Consider the following 26828-nt stretch of genomic DNA (forward strand, 5'->3'; position numbering starts at 1 on the left):
TATTTGTCACATGCGCCGAATAAAACAGGTGTTGACCTTACAGTGAAATGCTTGCTTAAAATCCCTTAACCTACAATGCCGTTTTAAGAAAAATACCTACACATTTCTTTTATAAAAGTAACAAATAATTAAAGAGCAATGCAAGTAGGCAATACAAGTAGTCTGGGTAGCCATTTGATTAGATGTTCAGTAGACTTGGGGGTAGAAGCTGTGTATAAACTGTGTATAAGCTTCTTGGACATCGATTTGGCGCTCCGGTACCGTTTGCCGTGCGGTAGCAGAATGAACAGTTTATGACTATATGACTAGGGCTGGTATAGAGGTCCTGGGTGGCAGGAAGCTTGGCCCCAGTGATGTCCTGGGCCGTACACACTACCCTCTGTAGTGCTTTGTGGTTGGAGGCCGACCAGTTGCCATACCAGGCAGTGATGCAACCAGCCAGAATGCTCTCAATGTCAATGGTGCAGTTGTAAAACTTTTTGAGGATCTAAGGATCTTTTCAGTCTCCTGGGGGGGAATAGGTTTTGTCGTGCCCTCTTCACGACTGTCTTGGTGTGCTTGGACCATGATAGTTTGTTGGTGATGTGGACACAAAGGAACTTGAAGCTCTCAACTTGCTTTACTGCAGCCTCGTCAATGAGAATGGGGATGTGCTCGGCCCTCCTTTTCCTGTAGTTCACAATCATCTCCTTTGTCTTGCTCACATTGAGGGAGAGGTTGTTGTCCTGACACCACACTTCCAGGTCTCTGACCTCCCCCCTATAGGCTGTCTCATCGTTGTCGGTGATTCAAATTATATTTATACATCAGCTGATATCTCAAAGTGCTGTACAGAAACCGAGCCTAAAACCCCAAACAGCAAGCAATGCAGGTGTAGAAGCAAACTCCCTAGAAAGGCCAGAACCGAGGAAGAAACCTAGAGAGGAACCAGGCTATGAGGGGTGGTCAGTCCTCTTCTGGCTGTGCCGGGTGGAGATTATAACAGAACATGGCCAAGATGTTCAAATGTTCATAGATGACCAGCAGGGTCAAATAATAATAATCACAGTGGTTGTCAAGGGTGCAACAGGTCAGCACCTCAGGAGTAAATGTCAGTTGGCTTTTCATAGCCGATCATTCAGAGTATCTCTAACACTCCCGCTGTCTCTAGAGAGTTGAAAACAACAGGTCTGACAGGGCCAAACAGGCAGGATATAACCCCACCACTTCACCAAAACACAGCCCCCACACCAGCAGAGGGATATCTTCAACCACCAACTTACCATCCTGAGACACGGCCGAGTACAGCCCACAAAGATCTCCACCACGGCACAACCCAAGGCAGGGGCACCAACCCAGACCGGAAGATCACGTCAGTGACTCAACCCACTCAAGTGACGCACCCCCCCCCCCCTAGGGACGGCATGGAAAAGCACCAGTAAGCCAGTGTCTCAGCCCCTGTAATAAGGGTTCGAGGCAGAGAATCCCAGTGGAGAGAGGGGGACCGGCCAGGCAGAGACAGCAAGGGTGGTTCGTTGCTCCAGTGCCTTTCCGTTCACCTTCACACTCCTGGGCCAGACCACACTCAATCATAGGACCTACTGAAGAGAAGAGTCTCCAATAAAGACTTAAAGGTTGAGACCGAGTCTGCGTCTCTCACATGGGTAGGCAGACCATTCCATAAAAATGGAGCTCTATAGGAGAATGCCCTGCCTCCAGCTGTTTGCTTAGAAATTCTAGGGACAATTAGGAGGCCAGTGTCTTGTAACCGTAGCGTACGTGTAGGTATGTACGGCAGGACCCAATCTGAAAAATAGGTAAGAGCAAGCCCATGTAATGCTTTGTAGGTTAGCAGTAAAAACCTTGAAATCAGCCCTAGCCTCAACAGGAAGCCAGTGTAGAGAGGCTAGCACTGGAGTAATATGATCCAATATTTTGGTTCTAGTTTTTTATTTTATTTTTTTATTTCACCTTTATTTAACCAGGTAGGCTAGTTGAGAACAAGTTCTCATTTGCAACTGCGACCTGGCCAAGATAAAGCATAGCAGTGTGAACAGACAACACAGAGTTAAACATGGAATAAACAATTAACAAGTCAATAATACAGTAGAAAAAATGGGCAGTCTATATACAATGTGTGCAAAAGGCATGAGGAGGTAGGCGAATAATACAATTTTGCAGATTAACACTGGAGTGATAAATGATCAGATGGTCATGTACAGGTAGAGATATTGGTGTGCAAAAGAGCAGAAAAATAAATAAATAAAAACAGTATAAAAACAGTATGGGAATGAGGTAGGTGAAAATGGGTGGGCTATTTTCCTATAGACTATGTACAGCTGCAGCGATCGGTTAGCTGCTCGGATAGCTGATGTTTGAAGTTGGTGAGGGAGATAAAAGTCTCCAACTTCAGCGATTTTTGCAATTCGTTCCAGTCACAGGCAGCAGAGTACTGGAACGAAAGGCGGCCAAATGATGTGTTGGCTTTAGGGATGATCAGTGAGATACACCTGCTGGAGCGCGTGCTACGGATGGGTGTTGCCATCGTGACCAGTGAACTGAGATAAGGCGGAGCTTTACCTAGCATGGACTTGTAGATGACCTGGAGCCAGTGGGTCTGGCGACGAATATGTAGTGAGGGCCAGCCGACTAGAGCATACAAGTCGCAGTGGTGGGTGGTATAAGGTGCTTTAGTGACAAAACGGATGGCACTGTGATAGACTGCATCCAGTTTGCTGAGTAGAGTGTTGGAAGCCATTTTGTAGATGACATCGCCGAAGTCGAGGATCGGTAGGATAGTCAGTTTTACTAGGGTAAGCTTGGCAGCGTGAGTGAAGGAGGCTTTGTTGCGGAATAGAAAGCCGACTCTTGATTTGATTTTCGATTGGAGATGTTTGATGTGGGTCTGGAAGGAGAGTTTGCAGTCTAGCCAGACACCTAGGTACTTATAGATGTCCACATATTCAAGGTCGGAACCATCCAGGGTGGTGATGCTAGTCGGGCATGCGGGTGCAGGCAGCGATCGGTTGAAAAGCATGCATTTGGTTTTACTCGCGTTTAAGAGCAGTTGGAGGCCACGGAAGGAGTGCTGTATGGCATTGAAGCTCGTTTGGAGGTTAGATAGCACAGTGTCCAATGACGGGCCGAAAGTATATAGAATGGTGTCGTCTGCGTAGAGGTGGATCAGGGAATCGCCCGCAGCAAGAGCAACATCATTGATATATACAGAGAAAAGAGTCGGCCCGAGAATTGAACCCTGTGGCACCCCCATAGAGACTGCCAGAGGACCGGACAGCATGCCCTCCGATTTGACACACTGAACTCTGTCTGCAAAGTAATTGGTGAACCAGGCAAGGCAGTCATCCGAAAAACCGAGGCTGTTGAGTTAAGATTCTAGCAGCCATGTTTAGCACTAACTGTAGTTTATTTACTGCTTTATCCGGGTAGCCGGAAAGTAGAGCATTGCAGTAGTCTAACCTAAAAGTGACAAAATCATGGATTCATTTTTCTGCATCATTTTTGGACAGAAAGTTTGTGATTGTTGCAATGTCACGTAGATGGAAAAAAGCTGTCCTTGAAACAGTCTTGATATGTTCGTCAAAAGAGAGATCAGGGTCCAGAGTAACTCCGAGGTCATTCGGGTCCTTGAGTAGGCGGAGGGAGTCTGGAAGGGCATCTGGGAATCTTTGGGTTGTCAGAGAATTTATAGCACGGTCTGAGCAGATTAATTGTTACGATTGTAAATGTAATAAAATGGTGGTCCGATAGTCCAGGATTATGAGGAAAAACATTAAGATCCACAACATTTATTCCACGAGACAAAACTAGGTCCAGAGTATGACTGTGGCAGTGAGTAGGTCCGGAGACATGTTGGACAAAACCCACTGAGTCCATGATGGCTCCGAAATCCTTTTGGAGTGGGTCTGTGGACTTTTCCATGTGAATATTAAAGTCACCAAAAATGTGAATATTATCTGCCATGACTACAAGGTCTGATAGCAATTCAGGGAACTCAGTGATGAACGCTGTATATGGCCCAGGAGGTCTGTAAGCAGTAGATATAAAAAGTGATTGAGTAGGCTGCAAAGATTTCATGACTAGAAGCTCAAAAGACGAAAACATAGTTTAAAAAAAATGAACTAATATGTTAGATAATCAAATCAAATTGTATTTGTCACATGCGCCGAACACAACAGGTGTATTACACTGAAATGTTTACTTACAAGCCCTTAACCAACACAGTTTTAAGAAAATAACTAAAAAAACAGTAAGAGAGAAGAATAATAAATAATTAAAGAGCAGCAGTAAATAACAATAGCGGGGCTATATACAGGGGGTACCGGTACAGAGTCAATGTGCGGGGGCACCAGTGTCAAGCTAATTGAGGGAATATGTACATGTAAAGTTGGAGTTATTAAAGTGACTATGCATAACATAATAACATAATAACAGAGAGTAGCAGCAGCATAGAATGTGGGGGGGAGGGGCAATGCAAATAGTCTGGGTATCCATTTGATTAGCTGTTCAGGAGTCTTATTTCTTGGGGTAGAAGCTGTTAAGAAGCCTCTTGGACCTAGACTTGGCTCTTCAGTACTGCTTGCCGTGCGGTAGCAGAGAAAACAGTCTATGACTAGGGTGGCTTGAGTCTTGGACCATTTTTTGGGGCATTCCTTTTGACACCCCTGGTATAGAGGTCCTGGATGGCAGGAAGCTTGGCACCAGTGATGTACTGGGCCCTACGCACTACCCTCTGTAGTACCTTGTGGTCTGAGGCCGAGCAGTTGCCATAGATGTTCTCTTTTCCGTCTCATCCTTTCCCCCCGAATGAAGATTATGGTTAGGAATACTTTCCAAATAATATAAAAAGTGGAAAATTAACAAATGTACAGAAAGATCAGTGCGAAGGACAAATTACAGAGGAAGAACTTTTTGAGGCTATTAAATCCTTTCAGTCTGGAAAAACTCCTGGGCTTGATAGCATACCTGTTATGCAGGTGAATGAGGACCCAAAAGCGACTTGGCGAAAACAGAGTCTTTAATCCAGTTTAAGGAAATAGCAATACTCCTAGACAAATTGGAGCGGTAAATAAAGCATAGAAAACAATTCCACTCGTAATCACGAGAACTGACTGGAGACTCGATAATAAACTGCAGGTTGCCTCGGGAAGGCACTTGACCGTAGCAGACTCAGACACCTGCTCACCACGCAGCATCTGAGGGAAACACGACACGACAGGGCGATACAAAGACACAGCACGGTGAACAATAATACAAGGATCCGACAGGACAGAAACGGAAAACAAGGGGAGAAATAGGGACTCTAATCAGGGGAAAAGATAGGGAACAGGTGTGGGAAGACTAAATGATTGATTAGGGGAATAGGAACAGCTGGGAGCAGGAACGGAACGATAGAGAGAAGAGAGAGAGAGAGGGAGAGAGAAAAAGGGGAACGAACCTAAAAAGACCAGCAGGGGGAAAACGAACAGAAGGAAAAGCAAAATGACAAGACAATATAAGACAAAACATGACAGTACCCCCCCACTCACCGAGCGCCTCCTGGCGCACTCGAGGAGGAATCCTGGCGGCAACGGAGGAAATCATCAATCAGTGAACGGTCCAGCACGTCCCGAGACGGAACCCAACTCCTCTCCTCAGGACCGTAACCCTCCCAATCCACTAAGTATTGGTGACCCCGTCCCCGAGAACGCATGTCCATGATCCTACGTACCTTGTAAATAGGTGCGCTCTCGACAAGGACGGGAGGGGGAGGGAAGACGAACGGGGTGCGAAGAAAGGGCTTGACACAGGAGACATGGAAGACAGGATGGACGCGACGAAGATGTCGCGGAAGAAGCAGTCGCACAGCGACAGGATTGACGACCTGGGAGACAAGGAACGGACCAATGAACCGCGGAGTCAACTTACGAGAAGCTGTCGTAAGAGGAAGGTTGCGAGTGGAAAGCCACACTCTCTGGCCGCAACAATACCTTGGACTCTTAATCCTACGTTTATTGGCGGCTCTCACAGTCTGTGCCCTGTAACGGCAAAGTGCAGACCTCACCCTCCTCCAGGTGCGCTCACAACGTTGGACAAACGCTTGAGCGGAGGGAACGCTGGACTCGGCAAGCTGGGATGAGAACAGAGGAGGCTGGTAACCCAGACTACTCTGAAACGGAGATAACACGGTAGCAGACGAAGGAAGCGAGTTGTGACCGTATTCTGCCCAGGGGAGCTGTTCTGCCCAAGACGCAGGGTTTCTGAAAGAAAGGCTGCGTAGTATGCGACCAATCGTCTGATTGGCCCTCTCTGCTTGACCGTTAGACTGGGGATGAAACCCGGAAGAGAGATTGACGGACGCACCAATCAAACGACAGAACTCCCTCCAAAACTGTGACGTGAATTGCGGACCTCTGTCTGAAACGGCGTCTAACGGGAGGCCATGAATTCTGAACACATTCTCGATGATGATTTGTGCCGTCTCCTTAGCGGAAGGAAGTTTAGCGAGAGGAATGAAATGTGCCGCCTTAGAGAACCTATCGACAACCGTAAGAATCACAGTCTTCCCCGCAGACAAAGGCAGACCGGTAATGAAGTCTAGGGCGATGTGAGACCATGGTCGAGAAGGAATGGGGAGCGGTCTGAGACGACCGGCAGGAGGAGAGTTACCTGACTTAGTCTGCGCGCAGTCCGAACAAGCAGCCACGAAACGGCGCGTGTCACGCTCCTGAGTCGGCCACCAAAAGCGCTGGCGAATAGAAGCAAGAGTGCCTCGAACACCGGGATGACCAGCTAACTTGGCAGAGTGAGCCCACTGAAGAACAGCCAGACGAGTGGAAACAGGAACGAAAAGAAGGTTACTAGGACAAGCGCGCGGCGACGCAGTGTGCGTGAGTGCTTGCTTAACCTGTCTTTCAATTCCCCAGACTGTCAACCCGACAACACGCCCATAAGGAAGAATCCCCTCGGGATCAGTAGAAGCCACAGAAGAACTAAAAAGACGGGATAAGGCATCAGGCTTGGTGTTCTTGCTGTACTCAAGGTTCTTATGGTCTGTCCAAACGACAAAAGGAACGGTCGCCCCCTCCAACCACTGTCGCCATTCGCCTAGGGCTAAGCGGATGGCGAGCAGTTCGCGGTTACCCACATCATAGTTGCGTTCAGATGGCGACAGGCGATGAGAAAAATAAGCGCAAGGATGAACCTTATCGTCAGACTGGAAGCGCTGGGATAGAATGGCTCCCACGCCTACCTCTGAAGCGTCAACCTCGACAATGAATTGTCTAGTGACGTCAGGAGTAACGAGGATAGGAGCGGACGTAAAACGTTCTTTTGGAAGATCAAAAGCTCCCTGGGCGGAACCGGACCACTTAAAACACGTCTTGACAGAAGTAAGAGCTGTGAGAGGGGCAGCAACTTGACCGAAATTACGAATGAAACGCCGATAGAAATTAGCGAAACCTAGAAAGCGCTGCAACTCGACACGTGACCTTGGAACGGGCCACTCACTGACAGCTTGGACCTTAGCGGAATCCATCTGAATGCCTTCAGCGGAAATAACGGAACCGAGAAAAGTAACGGAGGATACATGAAAAGAGCACTTCTCAGCCTTCACGTAGAGACAATTCTCTAAAAGGCGCTGGAGAACACGTCGAACGTGCTGAACATGAATCTCGAGTGACGGTGAAAAAATCAGGATATCGTCAAGGTAGACAAAAACAAAGATGTTCAGCATGTCTCTCAGAACATCATTAACTAATGCCTGAAAAACAGCTGGCGCATTGGCGAGACCAAACGGCAGAACCCGGTACTCAAAATGCCCTAACGGAGTGTTAAACGCCGTTTTCCACTCGTCCCCCTCTCTGATGCGCACGAGATGGTAAGCGTTACGAAGGTCCAACTTAGTAAAGCACCTGGCTCCCTGCAGAATCTCGAAGGCTGATGACATAAGGGGAAGCGGATAACGATTCTTAACCGTTATGTCATTCAGCCCTCGATAATCCACGCAGGGGCGCAGAGTACCGTCCTTTTTCTTAACAAAAAAACCCCGCCCCGGCCGGAGAGGAAGAAGGCACTATGGTACCGGCGTCAAGAGACACAGACAAATAATCCTCGAGAGCCTTACGTTCGGGAGCCGACAGAGAGTATAGTCTACCCCGAGGAGGAGTGGTCCCCGGAAGGAGATCAATACTACAATCATACGACCGGTGAGGAGGAAGGGAGTTGGCTCGGGACCGACTGAAGACCGTGCGCAGATCATGATATTCCTCCGGCACTCCTGTCAAATCGCCAGGTTCCTCCTGAGAAGTGGGGACAGAAGAAATGGGAGGGATGGCAGACATTAAACACTTCACATGACAAGAAACGTTCCAGGATAGGATAGAATTACTAGACCAATTAATAGAAGGATTATGACATACTAGCCAGGGATGACCCAAAACAACAGGTGTAAAAGGTGAACGAAAAATCAAAAAAGAAATAGTCTCACTGTGGTTACCAGATACTGTGAGGGTTAAAGGTAGTGTCTCAAATCTGATACTGGGAAGATGACTACCATCTAAGGCGAACATGGGCGTAGGCTTGTCTAACTGTCTGAAAGGAATGTCATGTTTCCGAGCCCATGCTTCGTCCATGAAACAACCCTCAGCCCCAGAGTCTATCAAGGCACTGCATGTAGCACCCGAACCGGTCCAGCGTAGATGGACCGACATAGTAGTACAGGATCTAGATGGAGAGACCTGAGTAGTAGCGCTCACCAGTAGCCCTCCGCTTACTGATGAGCTCTGGCTTTTACTGGACATGAATTGACAAAATGTCCATCAAATCCGCAATAGAGGCACAGGCGGTTGGTGATCCTCCGTTCCCTCTCCTTAGTCGAGATGCGAATACCTCCCAGCTGCATGGGCTCAGTCTCTGAGCCAGAGGAGGGAGATGGTTGCGATGCGGAGCAGGGAAACACCGTTGACGCGAGCTCTCTTCCACGAGCTTGGTGACGAAGATCTACCCGTCGTTCTATGCGGATGGTGAGAGCAATCAAAGAGTCCACACTGGAAGGAACCTCCCGAGAGAGAATCTCATCTTTGACCACTGCGTGGAGTCCCTCCAGAAAACGAGCGAGCAGCGCCGGCTCGTTCCAGTCACTAGAGGCAGCAAGAGTGCGAAACTCTATAGAGTAATCCGTTATGGATCGATCACCTTGGCATAGGGAAGCCAGGGCCCTAGAAGCCTCCCTACCAAAAACTGAACGGTCAAAAACCCGAATCATCTCCTCTTTAAAGTTCTGGTAATAGTTTGAACAATCAGCCCTTGCCTCCCAGATAGCTGTGCCCCACTCTCGAGCCCGGCCAGTAAGGAGTGAAATGACGTAAGCAACCCGAGCTCTCTCTCTAGAGTATGTGTTGGGTTGGAGAGAGAACACAATATCACACTGGGTGAGAAAGGAGCGGCACTCCTTGGGCTGCCCGGAGTAGCAAGGTGGGTTATTAACCCTAGGTTCCGGAGGCTCGGCAGACCAGGAAGTAACAGGTGGCACGAGACGAAGACTCTGGAACTGTCCAGAGAGGTCGGAAACCTGAGCGGCCAGGTTCTCCATGGCATGACGAGCAGCAGACAATTCCTGCTCGTGTCTGCCGAGCATGGCTCCTTGGATCTCGACGGCAGTGTTACGAGCGTCTGTAGTCGCTGGGTCCATTCTTTGGTCGGATCCTTCTGTTATGCAGGTGAATGAGGACCCAAAAGCGACTTGGCGAAAACAGAGTCTTTAATCCAGTTTAAGGAAATAGCAATACTCCTAGACAAATCGGAGCGGTAAATAAAGCATAGAAAACAATTCCACTCGTAATCACGAGAACTGACTGGAGACTCGATAATAAACTGCAGGTTGCCTCGGGAAGGCACTTGACCGTAGCAGACTCAGACACCTGCTCACCACGCAGCATCTGAGGGAAACACGACACGACAGGGCGATACAAAGACACACCACGGTGAACAATATACAAGGATCCGACAGGACAGAAACGGAAAACAAGGGGAGAAATAGGGACTCTAATCAGGGGAAAGGATAGGGAACAGGTGTGGGAAGACTAAATGATTGATTAGGGGAATAGGAACAGCTGGGAGCAGGAACGGAACGATAGAGAGAAGAGAGAGAGAGAGGGAGAGAGAAAAAGGGGAACGAACCTAAAAAGACCAGCAGGGGGAAAATGAACAGAAGGAAAAGCAAAATGACAAGACAATATAAGACAAAACATGACAATACCGGTAGAAGTATATAAAGTTTTCTTTTTATATTATAAATGCTCCATTGTTAGATTGTTTTAACTATTCCTATAGAAATGGTAGTCTGTCAGGTACACAGCAGGAAGGTCTAATTTCTCTATTATTGAAACAAGACCCAGATGGCAAATATAAAGACCCAGTCTATCTAAAACACTTGAGGCCCCTTACACTTCAATGTTGTGATTTAAAAATACTAGCAAAATGCATAGCACTCAGAATGAAAAGGGTTTTACCAGGTATTGTTCATCCTGATCAGACAGGTTTTTTATATGGACGATACATTGGAGATAATATACGACAATTACTAGAAATAACAGAACATCATGAAACATAGAAGAAGCCAGGAATGGTATTTATATCAGATTTTGAAAAGACATTTGATAAAGTAAGACTGGATTATTTATAAATGCCTGGATTTTTTTCAATTTTGGTAATTCTCTTATAAAATGGGTAAAAAATAATGTATAGCAACCCCCCGGTGTAAAATTGTAAATAACGGCTACTTCTCAGAGAGTTTTGAATTGTCAAGAGGAGTTAAACAAGGTTGTCCGCTGTCACCATATCTATTCATTATGGCCATCGAAATGCTAGCTATTAAAATCAGATCCAAGAACAACATTAGAGGATTAGAAATCCAAGGCTTAAAAACAAAGGTGTCCATGTATGCCAATGACTCAAGTTTTATATTATGTCCGCAAGCTAGATCCCTGCCATGTCTCATTGAAGATCGAGATAACTTTTCTGTACTCTCTGGACTAAAACATAATTATGATAAGGGTACAATATTATGTATTGGATCCTTAAAAAATATAACTTTTACATTACCCCGCAGTTTACCGATAAAATGGGTTGATGGTGAAGTAGACATACTCGGTATTCATATCACAAAATATATAAATAAGTTCCCCCACAATGAATTTCAATGGAAAACATGTAAAAATAGACAAGATCCTGCAACCATGGAGAGGTAAATACCTGTCTATTTATGGAAGAATTGCCCTGATTATCTCCTTAGTCGTATATCTTGGTTTCCTCACTTACTTATGGCTCTTCCTACGACTGATGATTAGTTTTTCAAATCATATGAGCAAAAATATTTAGCTTTATCTGGGACACAAAACCAGACAAAATAAAACATGCCTATCTATATAATGAATATGAATTGGGTGGGTTGAGATTATTAAATATAAAAGCACTAAACCTCTCTCTAAAGCTTCTTTAATTCAAATGTTTTATTTGAACCCTAAATAGTTCTCAAGTAGATTACTAAGAAAAGCGCATCCATTGTTTAAAAATTGCCGCCTCGCATCAGGGAGTGGTTTAAATTTGTATTTGTATTTATTTATTATTTTTGGTTAGGTGGGAATGACATTGGGAGCCGCTACAGACTCTCATGCCTCAGCCGTCTCATCAGGCTCTCATGCCTCAGCCATCTCATCAGGCTTTCATGCCTCAGCCGTCTCATCAGGCTTTCATGCCTTCACTGGATCGCCAGGCTCCCCTGCTTCCACTGGCTCGTCAGGCTCTTATGCCTCAACTGGATCGCCAGGCTCCCCTGCCTCAGCCAGTCTCTCTGGTTCCCGCGCATCAGCGGGGGTAAACGGTCTGCTCCTGATCCCCGGGATCTTCCCTTGGGTTGGCGTCCTGTGGCTGGAACCGAACGCGCCGGGGAGGGGGTACCGTCATTTATGCTCTCTCTCCGACGCTCTAGGTCACCATGCTCCTCCGTCTCAGCCGGGTTGACGGGTTTCCTGCGCCTCTAAAGAGGTGACCGGTCTGCTCCTGTTCCCCACTCCGGCCTCATAGTCACTAGGCTGCTCATTTTGATGCACACCTGTCACCATCTTTACGAGCACCTGCGCATCAGACACCTGAACTCCATCACTTCCTTGATTACCTTTCCTATATATATGTCACTCCCTTTGGATCCTTCCCCAGGTTTCTGTTATTTCTGTTTCATGTCTGGGCATTGTTTGAGGTTCTTGTTTTATTTTGTTAAATCCCTCACTCCCAGAACTTTCTTCCCGACTCTCAGCGTACATCGTTACAAGGCATTTAAAAAAATCATCAATAACCTACAACTTCTCATTGGTGTTACCCCCTACTGGTGGCACAAAGTTATAAAGGTAAAACAAAATATTTAAAGTCATTATATTAGTTTATTTAGAATGGGAAGCTGTAGCCAATTACATATGAATAAAAAAATCCTAAATGCCACCACAATTCAAGAACCACCCACACATACATGTACACCTAATACCAGACACACACACACTGCTCTCTTCTCTTCTCACACCCTCTCTCCTCTCCTCCCTCAGGTTGGCAGTAAAGAACATCACTCTCACTCTGTCCATTCTGAAGATTATTGACCGGAGTCACGCCCAGAAACTACAGCTGAAAGCAATGGACACCGTGCTGTTCGGACCACCACTCAGTGAGTGTCTAAGTGTGTGTGTCCATGTGTGGTTGATATGTGAATTCCTGTCTGTCCTTCTATGCTCTCTCCCTGTTAGTGAGCATTTCTCATTTGCCAAGATAATCCATCCAACTGACAGGTGTGGCATATCAAGAAGTTGCTTAAACAGCATGATCATTACAAAAAACTGAAGATCTCGTTCAACGCTGTGTACTACTCCCTTCACAGAACAGTGCAAACTAGCTCTAACCAGAATAGAGAGGAGAGTGGGAAGCCCCGCTGCACAACTGAGCAAGAAGACAAGTACATTGGTGTCTAGTTTGAGAAACAGACGCCTCACAAGTCCTCAACTGGCATCTTCATTAAATAGTACCGGGAAAACACCAGTCTCAACGTCAACAGTGAAGGGGCGACTCCGGGATGCTGGTCTGCTAGGCCGAGTTCCTCTGTCCAGTGTCTGTTCTTTTGCCCATCTTAATCTTTTCTTTTTATTGGCCAGTCTGAGATGGCTTTTTCTTTGCAACTCTACCCCCTCTTGTCAGCATAGACATTTTTAAGTTTTAGAGTTCATTCCCTGCAATTCTACACTATTTGTCATGGGGCGTAGAGAAAAGGAAGCAGTTTAAAAGCAAATTTGCTGTAATTCTACACATTTTGCAACGGGGCAGAGATTATTTACACTAAGTTTACCAAACATTAGGAACACCTTCCTAATATTTAATTGCAACCCCCCCCCCACACCCTCAATGGCACACATGCATGTCTTAAGGCTTAAAACCCTTTAACTTCTTATGGCTGGGGGGCAGTATTGAGTAGCTTGGAAGAATAAGGTGCCCAGCTAATTGCCTGCTACTCAGTCCAGAAGCTAAGATATGCATAGTATTAGTGGATTGGGATAGACAACACTCTGAAGTTTCTAAAACTGTTTGAATGATGTCTGTGAGTATAACATAACTCATATGGCAGGCAAAAACCTGAGAAAAATCCCACCAGGAAGTGGGAAATCTGAGGTTTGTAGTTTTTCAACTCTTTGCCTATCCAAGATGCAGTGTAAATTTGGTGTGATTGCACTTCCTAGGGCTTCCATTAGATGTCAACAGTTTGAGACTTCTACTTTGAAGGGGGAGAGAAAGAGAGCTGTTTCAACCAGAGGTCTGGCAGAGTGCCATGAGCTCAGTCGCGTGTGCTCGTGAGAGTTAGCGGCGTTCCATTGCATTTCTAAAGACAAAGGAATTCTCCGGTTTAATCATTATTGAAGATTTATGTTAACATCCTACAGATTGTTTCTATACATCGTTTGACATGTTTCTACAAACTGTAACGGAACTTTTTGACTTTTCGTCTGGATCTAGTCCTCGCGCATCATGAATTTGAATTTGTGAACTAAACGCGCAAACAAAAATGAGGTATTTGGACATAAATTATGGACTTTATCGAAAAAAAAAACATTTATTGTGGAACTGGGATTCCTGGGAGTGCATTCTGATGAAGTTCATCAAAGATAAGTGAATATTTATAATGCTTCTTCTGACTTCTGTTGACTCCACAACATGGCGGGTATCTGTATGGTAACTGAGCGCTGTACTCAGATTATCGCATAGTGTGCTTTTGCCGTAAAGTTTTTTTGAAATCTGACACAACGGTTGCATTAAGGAGAAGTGTACCTTTAATTCTATGCATAACACTTGTATCTTTCATCAATGTTTATGATGAGTATTCCTGTAAATTGATGTGGCTCTCTTCAAAATCACTGGATGTTTTGTAAGCAAAACATTACTGAACCTAACGCGCCAATGTAAACAAATTTTGGGATATAAATATGAACTTTATCGAACAAAACATACATGTATTGTGTAACATGAGTGTCATCAGATGAAGATCATCAAAGGTTAGTGATTAATGGTATCTCTTTCTGCTTTTAGTGACTCCTCTCTTTGGCTGGAAAAATGGCTGTGGTTTTCTGTGACTAGGTGCTGACCTAACATAATCGTTTGGTGTGCTTTCGTCGTAAAGCCTTTTTGACACTGTGTTGGGATTAACAACACTTATCTTTAAAATGGTGTAAAATACTTGTATGTTTGAGGAATTTTAATTATGAGAGTTCTGTTTGAATTTGGCGTCTTGCACTTTCACTGGCTGTTGTCATATCGATCCCGTTAGTGTGATTTCAGCCGTAAGAAGTTAACCTGTCTCCCCCCTTCATCTGAACTGATTTTAAGGGAATTTAACAAGTGATAATAGCTGTCACCTGGATTCAGCTGTTCAGTCCATGTCATGGAAAGAGCAGGTGTTCTAATATACAGATTAAGTCAGAAGTTTACATATACCTTAGCAAAATACATTTAAACTCTGTTTCTGACAATTCCTTAAGTAAAAATTCCCCATTTTAGGTCAGTTAGGATCACCACTTTATTTTAAGAATGTGAAATGTCAGAATAATAGATTTATTTAAGCTTTTATTTATTTCATCACATTCCCAGAAGTTTACATACCCAATTAGTATTTCGTAGAATTGCCGTTAAATTGTTTAACTTGGGTCGAACGTGTCAGGTAGCCTTCCACAAGCTTCCCACAATAAGTTGGGTGAATGTTGGCCCATTCCTCCTGACAGAGCTGGTGTAACTGAGTCAGGTTTGTAGGCCTCCTTGCTCGCACGTGCTTTTTCAGTTCTGCCTACAAATGTTCAATAGGATTGAGGTCACGGCTTTGTGATGGCCACACCAATACCTAGACTTTGGTGTCCTTAAGCCATTTTGCCACAACTTTGGAAGTATGCTTGGGGTCAATGTCCATTTGGAAATCCATTTGCGACCAAGCTTTAACTTCCTGACTGATGTCTTAAGATTCTGCTTCAATATATCCACATCCTACCTCATGTTGCCATCTATTTTGTGAAGTGCCCCAGTCCCTCCTGCAGCAAAGCACCCCCACAACATGATGCTGCCACCCCCATGCTTCACGGTTGGGATGGTGTTCTTCGGCTTGCAAGCATCCCTTTTTTTCCTCCAAACATAATGATGGTTATTATGGCCAAACAGTTATATTTTTGTTTCATCAGACCAGAGGACATTTCTCCAAAATGTACGATCTTTGTCCCCATGTGCAGTTGCAAACCGTAGTCTGGATTTTTTATGGCGGTTTTGGAGCTGTGGCTTCTTCCTTGCTGAGTGGCCTTTCGGGTTATGCCGATATTGGACTTGTTTTATTGTAGATATAGATACTTTTGTACCCATTTCCTCCAGCATCTTCACAAGGTCCTTTGCTGTTTTTCTGGGATTGATTTCTGTCATTATAACTTGTTTATGTAAATTCCTGACTTCAAATCTAATTTCCTTTTGTTGATACGAGGGCCTTCAAAAGGGGGGTTGCCCATCCCTGATAGAGATATGCAGTGCCTTCAGAAAGTATTCACACCCCTTGAGTCTTTCCACATTTTGTTGCAAAGTGTCACGCCCTGACCTTAGTTATCTTTGTTTTCTTTATTATGTTGGTTAGGTCAGGGTGTGACAAGGGGTGGTTTGTTGTGTTTTCCCCCTGTCTCGGGTTTTTGTATGTTTATGGGGTTGATGACTAGTCTAGGTGTTTTGTATGTCTATGGTTGCCTGGATTGGTTCTCAATTAGAGGCAGCTGTTTATCGTTGTCTCTGATTGGGAACCATATTTAGGAACCATATTTAGGCAGCGCAATTCGTGGGTGATTGTCTATGTGATGTTGCATGTTTGCACTCAGTGCTGATAGCGGTCATGTTCATTTTGTTATTTTGTTTGTTTAGTGTACTTCGTGCTCATTCGTCTTACATTAAAAGTATGTATTCACATCAATCTGCGCATTGGTCTCCTCACTACGACGATCGTAACACAAAGTGGGATTAAAGTATTTAATTGTAATTTGTCAACAATCTACACAAAATACTCTGTCAACGTGCTTTGGGGACCTTTAACAGAATGTGACTGGCTGAACGGTTGTATGTGGATAATGAGGGCTGCAGTAGATATCTCGAGTAGGGGGGAGTGAGGCCTAAGAGGGTTTTATAAACGAGCATCAACTAGTGGTTCTTGTGAAAGGTATACAGAGATGACCAGTTTACAGAGACGTATGGAGTGCAGTGATGTGCCCTATCAGGAGCATTGCTGACAAATCTGATGGCCAAATGGTAGAGAACATCTAACTTGGCTCATAATTGAACATAATTGAACAATTGTATTCATAGTTATGGATGGAATACAAGTTTGTTAAGGCACATCACAGTTCACATGTTCAAAAATGGTTTGTGTTCAAATGCCGCTCCCGTGAAGTAGTGACGTGCGACATACGCCTACTGTAGTTTCCTGAAACGAGTCACATAGTGTTATGTAACACTGTAAATTATCGGAATGAGTGGTTTTGGGCGTATTTAAAGTCTAACTGTTTTAAAGCCACCATTAGCCTCATGGTGGTTTCCTTCCTTTCTGGCAACTGAGTTAAGGACGCCTGCATCTTTGTGGTGACTGGCTGTATTGATACACCATCCAAAGTGTAATTCATAACTTCAGCATGCTTTTTTTTACTCATTTACCAATGGAATTTTAAGGAAATACATTATCAGTTGTCCAACTGAAATGTTTTCTGCATTTAACTCAACCCTTCTGAATCAGAGAGGTGCGGAGGGCTGCCGTAATCGACGTCCACGTCTTCGGCGCCGGGGTTCAGTGGGTTAACTGCCTTGCCCAGGGGCAGAATGACAGATTTTTACCATGTCAGTTCGGGGATTCAATCCAGCCACCTTTTGGTTACTGGCCCAACGCTACTACCCGCCAGGCTACCTGCCGCCCCACAACATACACTTGTGTATAAAACATGGGAGGGATTTCAATGTATGCTTTTTTTTAACCCATCTACCAATAGGTGCCCTTATTTGCGAGGCATTGGAATACTTCCCTGGTCTTTGTGGTTGAATCTGTTTTTGAAATTCCCTGCTTGACTATGTATGGGGTACAGAGATACAGTAGTCATTCAAAAATAATTTAAGACTATTAGTGAGTCCATACAACTTATTGTCTGACTTGATAAGGACATTTTCAGCCTCCAGTATTTATGCTGCAGTAGTTTATGTGTCGGGGGGCTAGGGTCAGTTTGTTTATCTGGAGTACTTCTCCTGTCCTATTCGGTGTCCTGTGTAAATCTAAGTGTGCGTTCTCTAATTCTCTCCTTCTCTCCTTCTTTCTCTCTCTCGGAGGACCTGAGCCCTAGAACCATGCCCCAGGACTACCTGACATGATGACTCCTTGCTGTCCCCAGTCCACCTGGCCATGCTGCTGCTCCAGTTTCAACTGGCCTGGGCCCTAGGACCATGTCCCAGGACTACCTGACATGAGGACTCCTTGCTGTCCCCAGTCCACCTGGCCATGCTCCTGCTCCAGTTTCAACTGTTCTGCCTTGCTATTATTCAACCATGCTGGTCATTTATGAACATTTGAACATCTTGGCCACGTTCTGTTATAATCTCCACCCGGCACAGCCAGAAGAGGACTGGCCACCCCACATATGCTCTCTCTAATTCTCTCTTTCTTTCTCTCTCTCGGAGGACCTGAGCCCTAGGACCGTGCCCCAGGACTACCTGACATGATGGCTCCTTGCTGTCCCCAGTCCACCTGACTGTGCTGCTGCTCCAGTTTCAACTGTTCTGCCTTATTATTATTTGACCATGCTGGTCATTTATGAACATTTGAACATCTTGGTCATTTTCTGTTATAATCTCTACCCGGCACAGCCAGAAGAGGACTGGCCACCCCACATAGCCCGGTTCCTCTCTAGGTTTCTTCCTAGGTTTTGGCCTTTCTAGGGAGTTTTTCCTAGCCACCGTGCTTTTACACCTGCATTGTTTGCTGTTTGGGGTTTTAGGCTGGGTTTCTGTACAGCACTTTGAGATATCAGCTGATGTACGAAGGGCTATATAAATAAATTTGATTTGATTTGATTTGATTTTACTCCTGAACTTATTAACATTTATTGACAATTATTTTACAAAATGTCTTCAAACAACAATTCCACTTTGACATGATGGGGTATTTTAAATTCAGGCTGTAATACAACAAAATGTGGAAAAAGTAAAATGGTGTGAATAATTTCTGAAGGCATATACAATAATCCTGGACTTATTCCACATTTGTGACTGACCAGCTCAAATCGGTCTTATGTAGCAAAATTTGAAATGTATTTTTTTTTTTTTACATTGGATGAAAGTAGTGACTCAGAGCTACAAAATGGTATATCATACAGTACAGTTGTGGAACAATGGGAAAGTGACTTTTCTTTGAAAGTGGATAAACTTGTAAACGCACTTTTGAGAAAATGGCCTTTGAATATTTTGGTACTACTACTGGAGAGCCCTTTGTCTTCACCCATTCAGCATTGTTCACACCCTCTTAAGCTTTAGCCCCACCTGCTTTTTAAGGGTTGCTCCGAGCGTTCTGTACTAACAGAAGTCAAGCACCCACGCTAACTTGCTAGCTACTTCCAGACACAAATGAGAGAACAGCTTACTGAACATTACTCTCCCTAGCAGAGCTGGTTAGGATGTTATGTTATTCAGAGCATTGGTGACTGCAACTGTCAGATTGTCCGTATGTAAATTCAGAGCGTTTCACTGTCGGAGCGCACAATGAACGCTCTGGCCGATGAGTAGGGATGATACGAACGTTCTGACCTCACAACGGCAGACAAGCACCCGAGCTAACTTGGCTGACATTGGCTAGCTTGCTAGCTACTTCCAGACACATAATGAGAGAACACCCCACTCAGACTATTTTACCCGCCCTACCAGAGCTGGTTAGGCTGTTTTCATGTTATGCAGAGCGTTGGTGACTAACTGTGCTGCTGGCAATTTATGCTTTTTTTTTACTGACATCGGCCATATTCAACAGGTGTTGAGCATTCGTAAATTCATCAGATATTCTGTGGTCTGCAACACTCAGATGAGTGTTTTGTTAAGACATGTAGCTAGGTAAACAATGAACCATAATCCCAAGTCATGATGTTACTACCCTGTATGAATCTGTAGGTAGCTAACTAACCAGGTTCAATGATAGCTAGCTAACATTAGGCTATAACTAGTGGCTCTCAGGTACGAATAATAAGATCATACACGTAACGTTAGCTAGCATGCCAGCTAGCTAGATAATAGTGTACTTTAATTTAAATTTAAAATGAAAATACTTCATCAAAATTAGAAACGTGTAATATCTGAGTCTAGCTAGCTACATATTATCTTACCCGTGGTCTGAAATCGGAGTAGATGACCAGAGCGAATTTACCAGCTAGTACGTCCACCTACAGTTGTTGCAGTGAATTTATATTGAAATAGATACTTGCATAGTAGTCTTTTGTTAAGACATGCTAACTAGCTTAAAACACACCTACTCATTCCATTTTTTTTTGTACTATTTTCTACATTTTAAACTAATATATATGAAGACATCAACTATGGAATCATGAAGTAACCAAAAAAGTGTTTAAAAAATATATTTTATATTTTATATTTTTCAAAGTAGCCACCCTTTGCCTTGATGACAGCTTTGCACACACTTGGCATTATCTCATCCATGTAGTCACCTGGAATGCATTTCAATTAACAGGTGTGCCTTAAGTTCAGGGAAGTCAGGAACCAATACACGCAGTCAGTCAGTCAGGAAAGCTAAGGCCAGCTTCTTCAGGCAGAAGTTTGCATCCTGTAGCTCCAACTCCAAAAAGTTCTGGGACACTGTGAAGTCCATGGAGAACAAGAGCACCTCCTCCCAGCTGCCGACTGCACTGAGGCTAGGTAACACGGTCTCCACCGATTAAATCCATGATTATCGAAAACTTCAATAAGCACTTCTCAACGGCTGGCCATGCCTTCCGCCTGGCTACTCCAACCTCGGCCAACATCTCTGCCCCCCCCGCAGCTCCTCGCCCAAGCCTCTCCAGGTTCTCCTTTACCCAAATCCAGATAGCAGATGTTCTGAAAGAGCTGCAAAACCTGGACCCGTACAAATCAGCTGGGCTTGACAATCTGGACCCTCTATTTCTGAAACTATCTGCCGCCATTGTCTCAACCCCTATTACCAGCCTGTTCAACCTCTCTTTCATATCGTCTGAGATCCCCAAGGATTAGAAAGCTGCCGCAGTCATCCCCCTCTTCAAAGGGGGAGACACCCTGGACCCAAACTGTTATAGACCTATATCCATCCTGCCCTGCCTATCTAAGGTCTTCGAAAGCCAAGTCAACAAACAGGTCACTGACCATCTCGAATCCCACCGCTCCTTCTCCACTATGCAATCTGGTTTCAGAGCTGGTCACGGGTGCACCTCAGCTACACTCAAGGTACTAAACGATATCATAACCGCCATCGATAAAAGACAGTACTGTGCAGCCGTCTTCATCGACCTCGCCAAGGCTTTCGACTCTGTCAATCACCATATTCTTATCGGCAGACTCAATAGCCTCGGTTTTTCGGATGACTGCCTTGCCTGGTTCACCAATTACTTTGCAGACAGAGTTCAGTGTGTCAAATCGGAGGGCATGCTGTCCGGTCCTCTGGCAGTCTCTATGGGGGTGCCACAGGGTTCAATTCTCGGGCCGACTCTTTTCTCTGTATATATCAATGATGTTGCTCTTGCTGCGGGCGAGTCCCTGATCCACCTCTACGCAGACGACACCATTCTATATACTTTTGGCCCGTCATTGGGCACTGTGCTATCTAACCTCCAAACGAGCTTCAATGCCATACAGCACTCCTTCCGTGGCCTCCAACTGCTCTTAAACGCGAGTAAAACCAAATGCATGCTTTTCAACCGATCGCTGCCTGCACCCGCATGCCCGACTAGCATCACCACCCTGGATGGTTCCGACCTTGAATATGTGGACATCTATAAGTACCTAGGTGTCTGGCTAGACTGCAAACTCTCCTTCCAGACCCACATCAAACATCTCCAATCGAAAATCAAATCAAGAGTCGGCTTTCTATTCCGCAACAAAGCCTCCTTCACTCACGCCGACAAGCTTACCCTAGTAAAACTGACTATCCTACCGATCCTCGACTTCGGCGATGTCATCTAAAAAATGGCTTCCAACACTCTACTCAGCAAACTGGATGCAGTCTATCACAGTGCCATCCGTTTTGTCACTAAAGCACCTTATACCACCCACCACTGCGACTTGTATGCTCTAGTTGGCTGGCCCTCACTACATATTCATTGCCAGACCCACTGGCTCCAGGTCATCTACAAGTCCATGCTAGGTAAAGCTCCGCCTTATCTCAGTTCACTGGTCATGATGGCAACACCCATCCGTAGCACGCGCTCCAGCACGTGTATCTCACTGATCATCCCTAAAGCCAACACCTCATTTGGCCACCTTTCGTTCCAGTACTCTGCTGCCTGTGACTGGAACGAACTGCAAAAATCGCTGAAGTTGGAGACTTTTATCTCCCTCACCAACTTCAAAGATCAGCTATCCGAGCAGCTAACCGATCGCTGCAGCTGTACATAGTCTATTGGTAAATAGCCTACCCATTTTCACCTACCTCATTCCCATACTGTTTTTGTACTGTTTTTATTTATTTATTTTTCTGCTCTTTTGCACACCAATATCTCTACCTGTACATGACCATCTGATCATTTATCACTCCAGTGTTAATCTGCAAAATTGTATTATTCGCCTACCTCCTCATGCCTTTTGCACACATTGTATATAGACTGCCCATTTTTTTCTGCTGTGTTATTGACTTGTTAATTGTTTACTCCATGTGTAACTCTGTGTTGTCTGTTCACACTGCTATGCTTTATCTTGGCCAGGTCGCAGTTGCAAATGAGAACTTGTTCTCAACTAGCCTACCTGGTTAAATAAAGGTGAAATAAAAAATAATTAAAAAATAAGTTAATTTGAGCCAATCAGTTCTATTGTGATAAGGTAGGGGTCGTATACAGAAGATGGCCCTTTTTGGTACAAGACCAAGTCCACATTATGGCAAGAACAGCTCAAATAAGCAAAGAGAAACAACAGTCCATCATAACTTTAAAACATGATGGTCAGTCAATCCGGAAAATTTCGAGAACTTTGAAAGTTTCTTCAAGTGCAGTTGCAAAAACCATCAAGCGCTATGATGAAACTGACTCTCATGAGGACTGCCACAGGAAAGGACGACCCAGAGTTACCTCTGCTGCAGAGGATACGTTCATTACTTACCAGCCTCAGAAATCACAGCCCAAATAAATGGTTCAGAGTTCAAGTAACAGACACATCTCAACATCAACTGTTCAGATGAGACTGCGTGTATCAGGCCTTAATGGTCAAATTGCTGCAAAGGAACCACTACTAAAGAACACCAATAAGAAGAGACTTGCTTGGGCCAAGAAACATGAGCATTAGATGTTAGACCAGGGGAAATCTGTCCTTTGGTCTGAGCTCACATTTGAGATTTTTGGATCCAACCGCCATGCCTTTGTGTGAGGCAGAGTAGGTCAACGGATGATCTCTACATGTGTGATTCCCACCAAGAAGCATGGAGGTGTGGTGGTGCTTTGCTGGTGACACTGTCGTTGATTTACTTATTCAAGGCACAGTTATCCAGCATGGCTACCACAGCATGCTGCAGCAATACGCCATCCCATCTGGTTTGGGCTTAGTGAGACTGACTCATTTGTTTTCAACAGGACAATGACCCAACACACCTCCAGGCTGTGTAAGGGTTATTTGACCAAGGAGAGTGATGGAGTGCTGCATCAGATGACCTGGCCTCCACAATCACCTGACCTCAACCCAATTGAGATGGTGTGGAATGAGTTGGACCGTAGAGTGAAGGAAAAGCAGCCAACAAGTGCTCAACATATGTAGGAATTCCTTCAAGACTGTTGGAAAAGCATTCCAGGTGACGCTCACCTAGGTGTCCTCAGTGCTAATTACAGCCCTGACTGACATGTTTTGCACCTGATTTGTGACTGGTTGTCCTCTGGTCCATTTGGGTCCAAGTCCAACTTTTTGGACCTGTGAAGACCTTTAGTCAGTTGCTTTCATGTATGGCTCTGCCAAACTTAAACAAACAATAGGCAACATTTCCAGGTAACTCATTTGTTCAGTCAGACACACCTGTTTATGCACACATTTTGTTCCACAAATGTTACTCAGTGTAGCCTACAGCGTAACCATAACTTGTCCCATGATCACATCTTTGTCACTCATGATCACACCCATTGTATCAACATTCCCCTCGATGTCAAAGGAAAGGAAACTTCCTTCACACGCAAAGGCATCAGATCAATCAATCAAATGTATTTTATAAAGCGCTTTTTACATCAGCAGTTTTCAAAGTGCTTTACAGATACCCGGCCTAAAACCCAGAAGAGCAAGAAATGCATAGGCAGAAGCAAAAACTCCCTAGGAGGCAGAAACCTAGAGAGGAACCAGGTTCAGAGGGTTGCCAGGCCTCTTCTGGCTAGTCCTCTTCAGATCAGAATACAATTTGGGTTCTCAACACACGTGAAATCAACTTAAACGAAACCATGTCTGTTTCTGTCCCTCTCCCACTCACCCCCGACCCCTTCTCTCCCTATGCCAGTGAGCAGACACAGCTACCTGAAGGACCTGATGTTGGTGGTCTCTATAGTGATGGCACTGGGTGGCTGCTGGTTTGCTTACATCCAGAACCGTAGCTCCAAAGACCACCTGGGCAAGATGATGAGGGACCTGGAGGGCCTACAGAGAGCAGAGCAGAGCCTGCACGACCTGCAAGAGAAGTCAGTCACATTACACACACACACACCTGGAGGGACTGCAGAGAGCAGATTATCACAGACACATCCTCTCTCACACACACACACACACACACATCCTCACACAGAGACATGAACACATGTATTTGACTTGAGTGTATTTATATTGTACAGAGTCAGCAAAAAGTGTTCGTGGATGGATGTGTTTAACTATACCTGTGGGGACCAAAAGTCCATACCAGAATAGTAAACCAAAATTTGACCATCTGGGGACATTTTTTATTTGGCCCCACAAGGTCAAATGATACTTCTAAGTTTAGGGTTAAGGTTGGGGTTAGGAGCTACAGTTAGGTTTAGGGTTAAGGTTTTCAGGTTAGGGTACATGGAAAATAGGATTTTAAATTGGACTGAAATGTGTGTCGCCACAAGTCTAGTTGTACAAGACCGTGTGTAGGTGGTTACATTATTGTATTGATAATGTTTGCTTATTTAAGTTTCATGTGGGAAGGTGTGTGTGCAAAATATATACTGTAGCTTGTATGTTGTCAAAACGAGGACACTGTGGCATTAAGCCTGAGGTTACTCCAAAGTTTGGATAGCCCTTGATTCAGCTCGGCGCACCAGATTGGAACCCACAATTCAAATCCTTTTCACTGTAACAAAAGTTGAGTCCACATTACTTGCCTGTTTCTTGGCGACATTAAATTGTTTTTTTTTGGACATGAAATGGTCCTTCAAATAATGTCAGGTGAGAGAATCCTGGTAAGAAATGTTTATTTGTATTTGTTTTATTTCACCTTTAACCAGGTAGTCTAGTTGAGAACAAGTTCTCATTTACAACTGCGACCTGGCCAAGGTAAAGCAAAGCAGTGCGACACAAACACAGTTGCACATGGAATAAACAAACAGTCAATAATACAATAGAAAAAGTCTATATACAGTGTGTGCAAATGAGGTAGGATAAGGGAGGTAAGGCAATAAATAGGCCATAGTGGCAAAATAATTACAATATAGAAATTAAACACTGGCGTGATGAATGTGCAAGTAGAGATACTGGGGTGCAAAGGAGCTAAATAAATAAGAGTATAGGGATGAGGTAGTTGGATGAGCTATTTACAGATGGGCTATGTGCAGTGATCTGTGAGCTGCTCTGACAGCTGTTGCTTAAAGCTAGTGAGGGAGATATAAGTCTCCAGCTTCAGTGATTTTTGCAGTTCGTTCCAATCATTGGCAGCAGGGAATTCGAAGGAAAGGTGGCTGAAGGAGGAATTGGCTTTGGGGGTGACCAGTGAAATATACCTGCTGGAGTGCGTGCTACGGGTGGATGCTGCATGGTAACCAGTGAGCTGAGATAAGGCGGGGCTTTACCTAGCAAAGACTTATAGATTACCTGGAGCCAGTGGGTGTGGCGACGAATATGAAGCGAGGGTCAGCCATCGAGAGCATAGAGGTCGCAGTGGTGGGTGGTATATGGGACTTTGGTGACAAAACGGATGGCACTGTGATAGACTACATCCAATTTGCTGAGTAGTGTTGGAGGCTATTTTGTAAATTGCAACACCGAAGTCGAGGATCGGTAGGATAGTTAGTTTTCTGAGTGTATGTTTGGCAGCATGGGTGACGAATGCTTTGTTGCGAAATAGGAAGCCGATTCTAGATTGGAGATGCTTAATGTGAGTCTGGAGGAGAGTTTACAGTCTAACCAGACACCTAGGTATTTTGTAGTTGTCCACATATTCTAAGACAGAACCATCCAGAGTATTGATGCTGGATGGGCGAGCAAGTGTGGGCAGCGATCGGTTGAAGAGCATGCATTTAGTGTTACTTGCATTTAAGAGCAGTTGAGGCATTGAAGCTCGTTTGGAGATTTGTTAAGTGTCCAAAGAAAGGCCAGATGTATACAGAATGGTGTCGTCTGCGTAGAGGTAGATCAGAGAATCACCAGCAGCAAGAGTGATGACATTTATGTATACAGAGAAGAGAGTCGGAACGAGGATTGAACCCTGTGGCACCCCCATAGACTGCCAGAAGTCCGGACAACAGGCCCTCCGATTTGACACACTGAACTCTATCTGAGAAATAGTTGGTGAACCAGGCGAGGCAGTCCTTTGAGAAACCAAGGCTATCGAGTCTGCCGATGAGGATGTGGTGATTGACAGAGTCGAAAGCCTTGACCAGGTCGATAAATACAGCTGCACAGTATTGTCTCTTATCAATGGTGGTTATGATATTGTTTAGGACCTTGAGAGTGGCTGAGGTGCACCCATGACCAGCTCTGAAACCAGATTGCATAGTGGAGAAGGTGCGGTGGGATTAGAAATGGTCGGTGATCTGATAACTTGGCTATCGAAGACCTTAGAAAGGCAGGGTAGGATAGATATAGGTCTGTAGCAGTTTTGCTTTCCGTTCTTTTGGGATCTCTGATGGTAC

At 44.8% G+C, this 26828-nt stretch overlaps 1 protein-coding gene across 4 annotated transcripts in view; it reads left to right on the forward strand.

Moving 5' to 3' along the window:
• LOC123994760 (stromal interaction molecule 1-like) overlaps positions 1–26828 on the forward strand; it is a 117002-nt gene that overhangs the window by 31698 nt on the left and 58476 nt on the right. For all 4 annotated transcript variants that reach the window (XM_046297730.1, XM_046297733.1, XM_046297732.1 and 1 more), the window contains 2 exons: positions 12573–12688; positions 24245–24422. In XM_046297730.1, coding sequence (XP_046153686.1) covers positions 12573–12688; positions 24245–24422 — 294 coding nt within the window. The remainder of the gene's footprint in view (positions 1–12572; positions 12689–24244; positions 24423–26828) is intronic.

The sequence above is a fragment of the Oncorhynchus gorbuscha genome, linkage group LG14, assembly GCF_021184085.1.
Source record: "Oncorhynchus gorbuscha isolate QuinsamMale2020 ecotype Even-year linkage group LG14, OgorEven_v1.0, whole genome shotgun sequence".
NCBI lineage: Eukaryota > Metazoa > Chordata > Actinopteri > Salmoniformes > Salmonidae > Oncorhynchus > Oncorhynchus gorbuscha.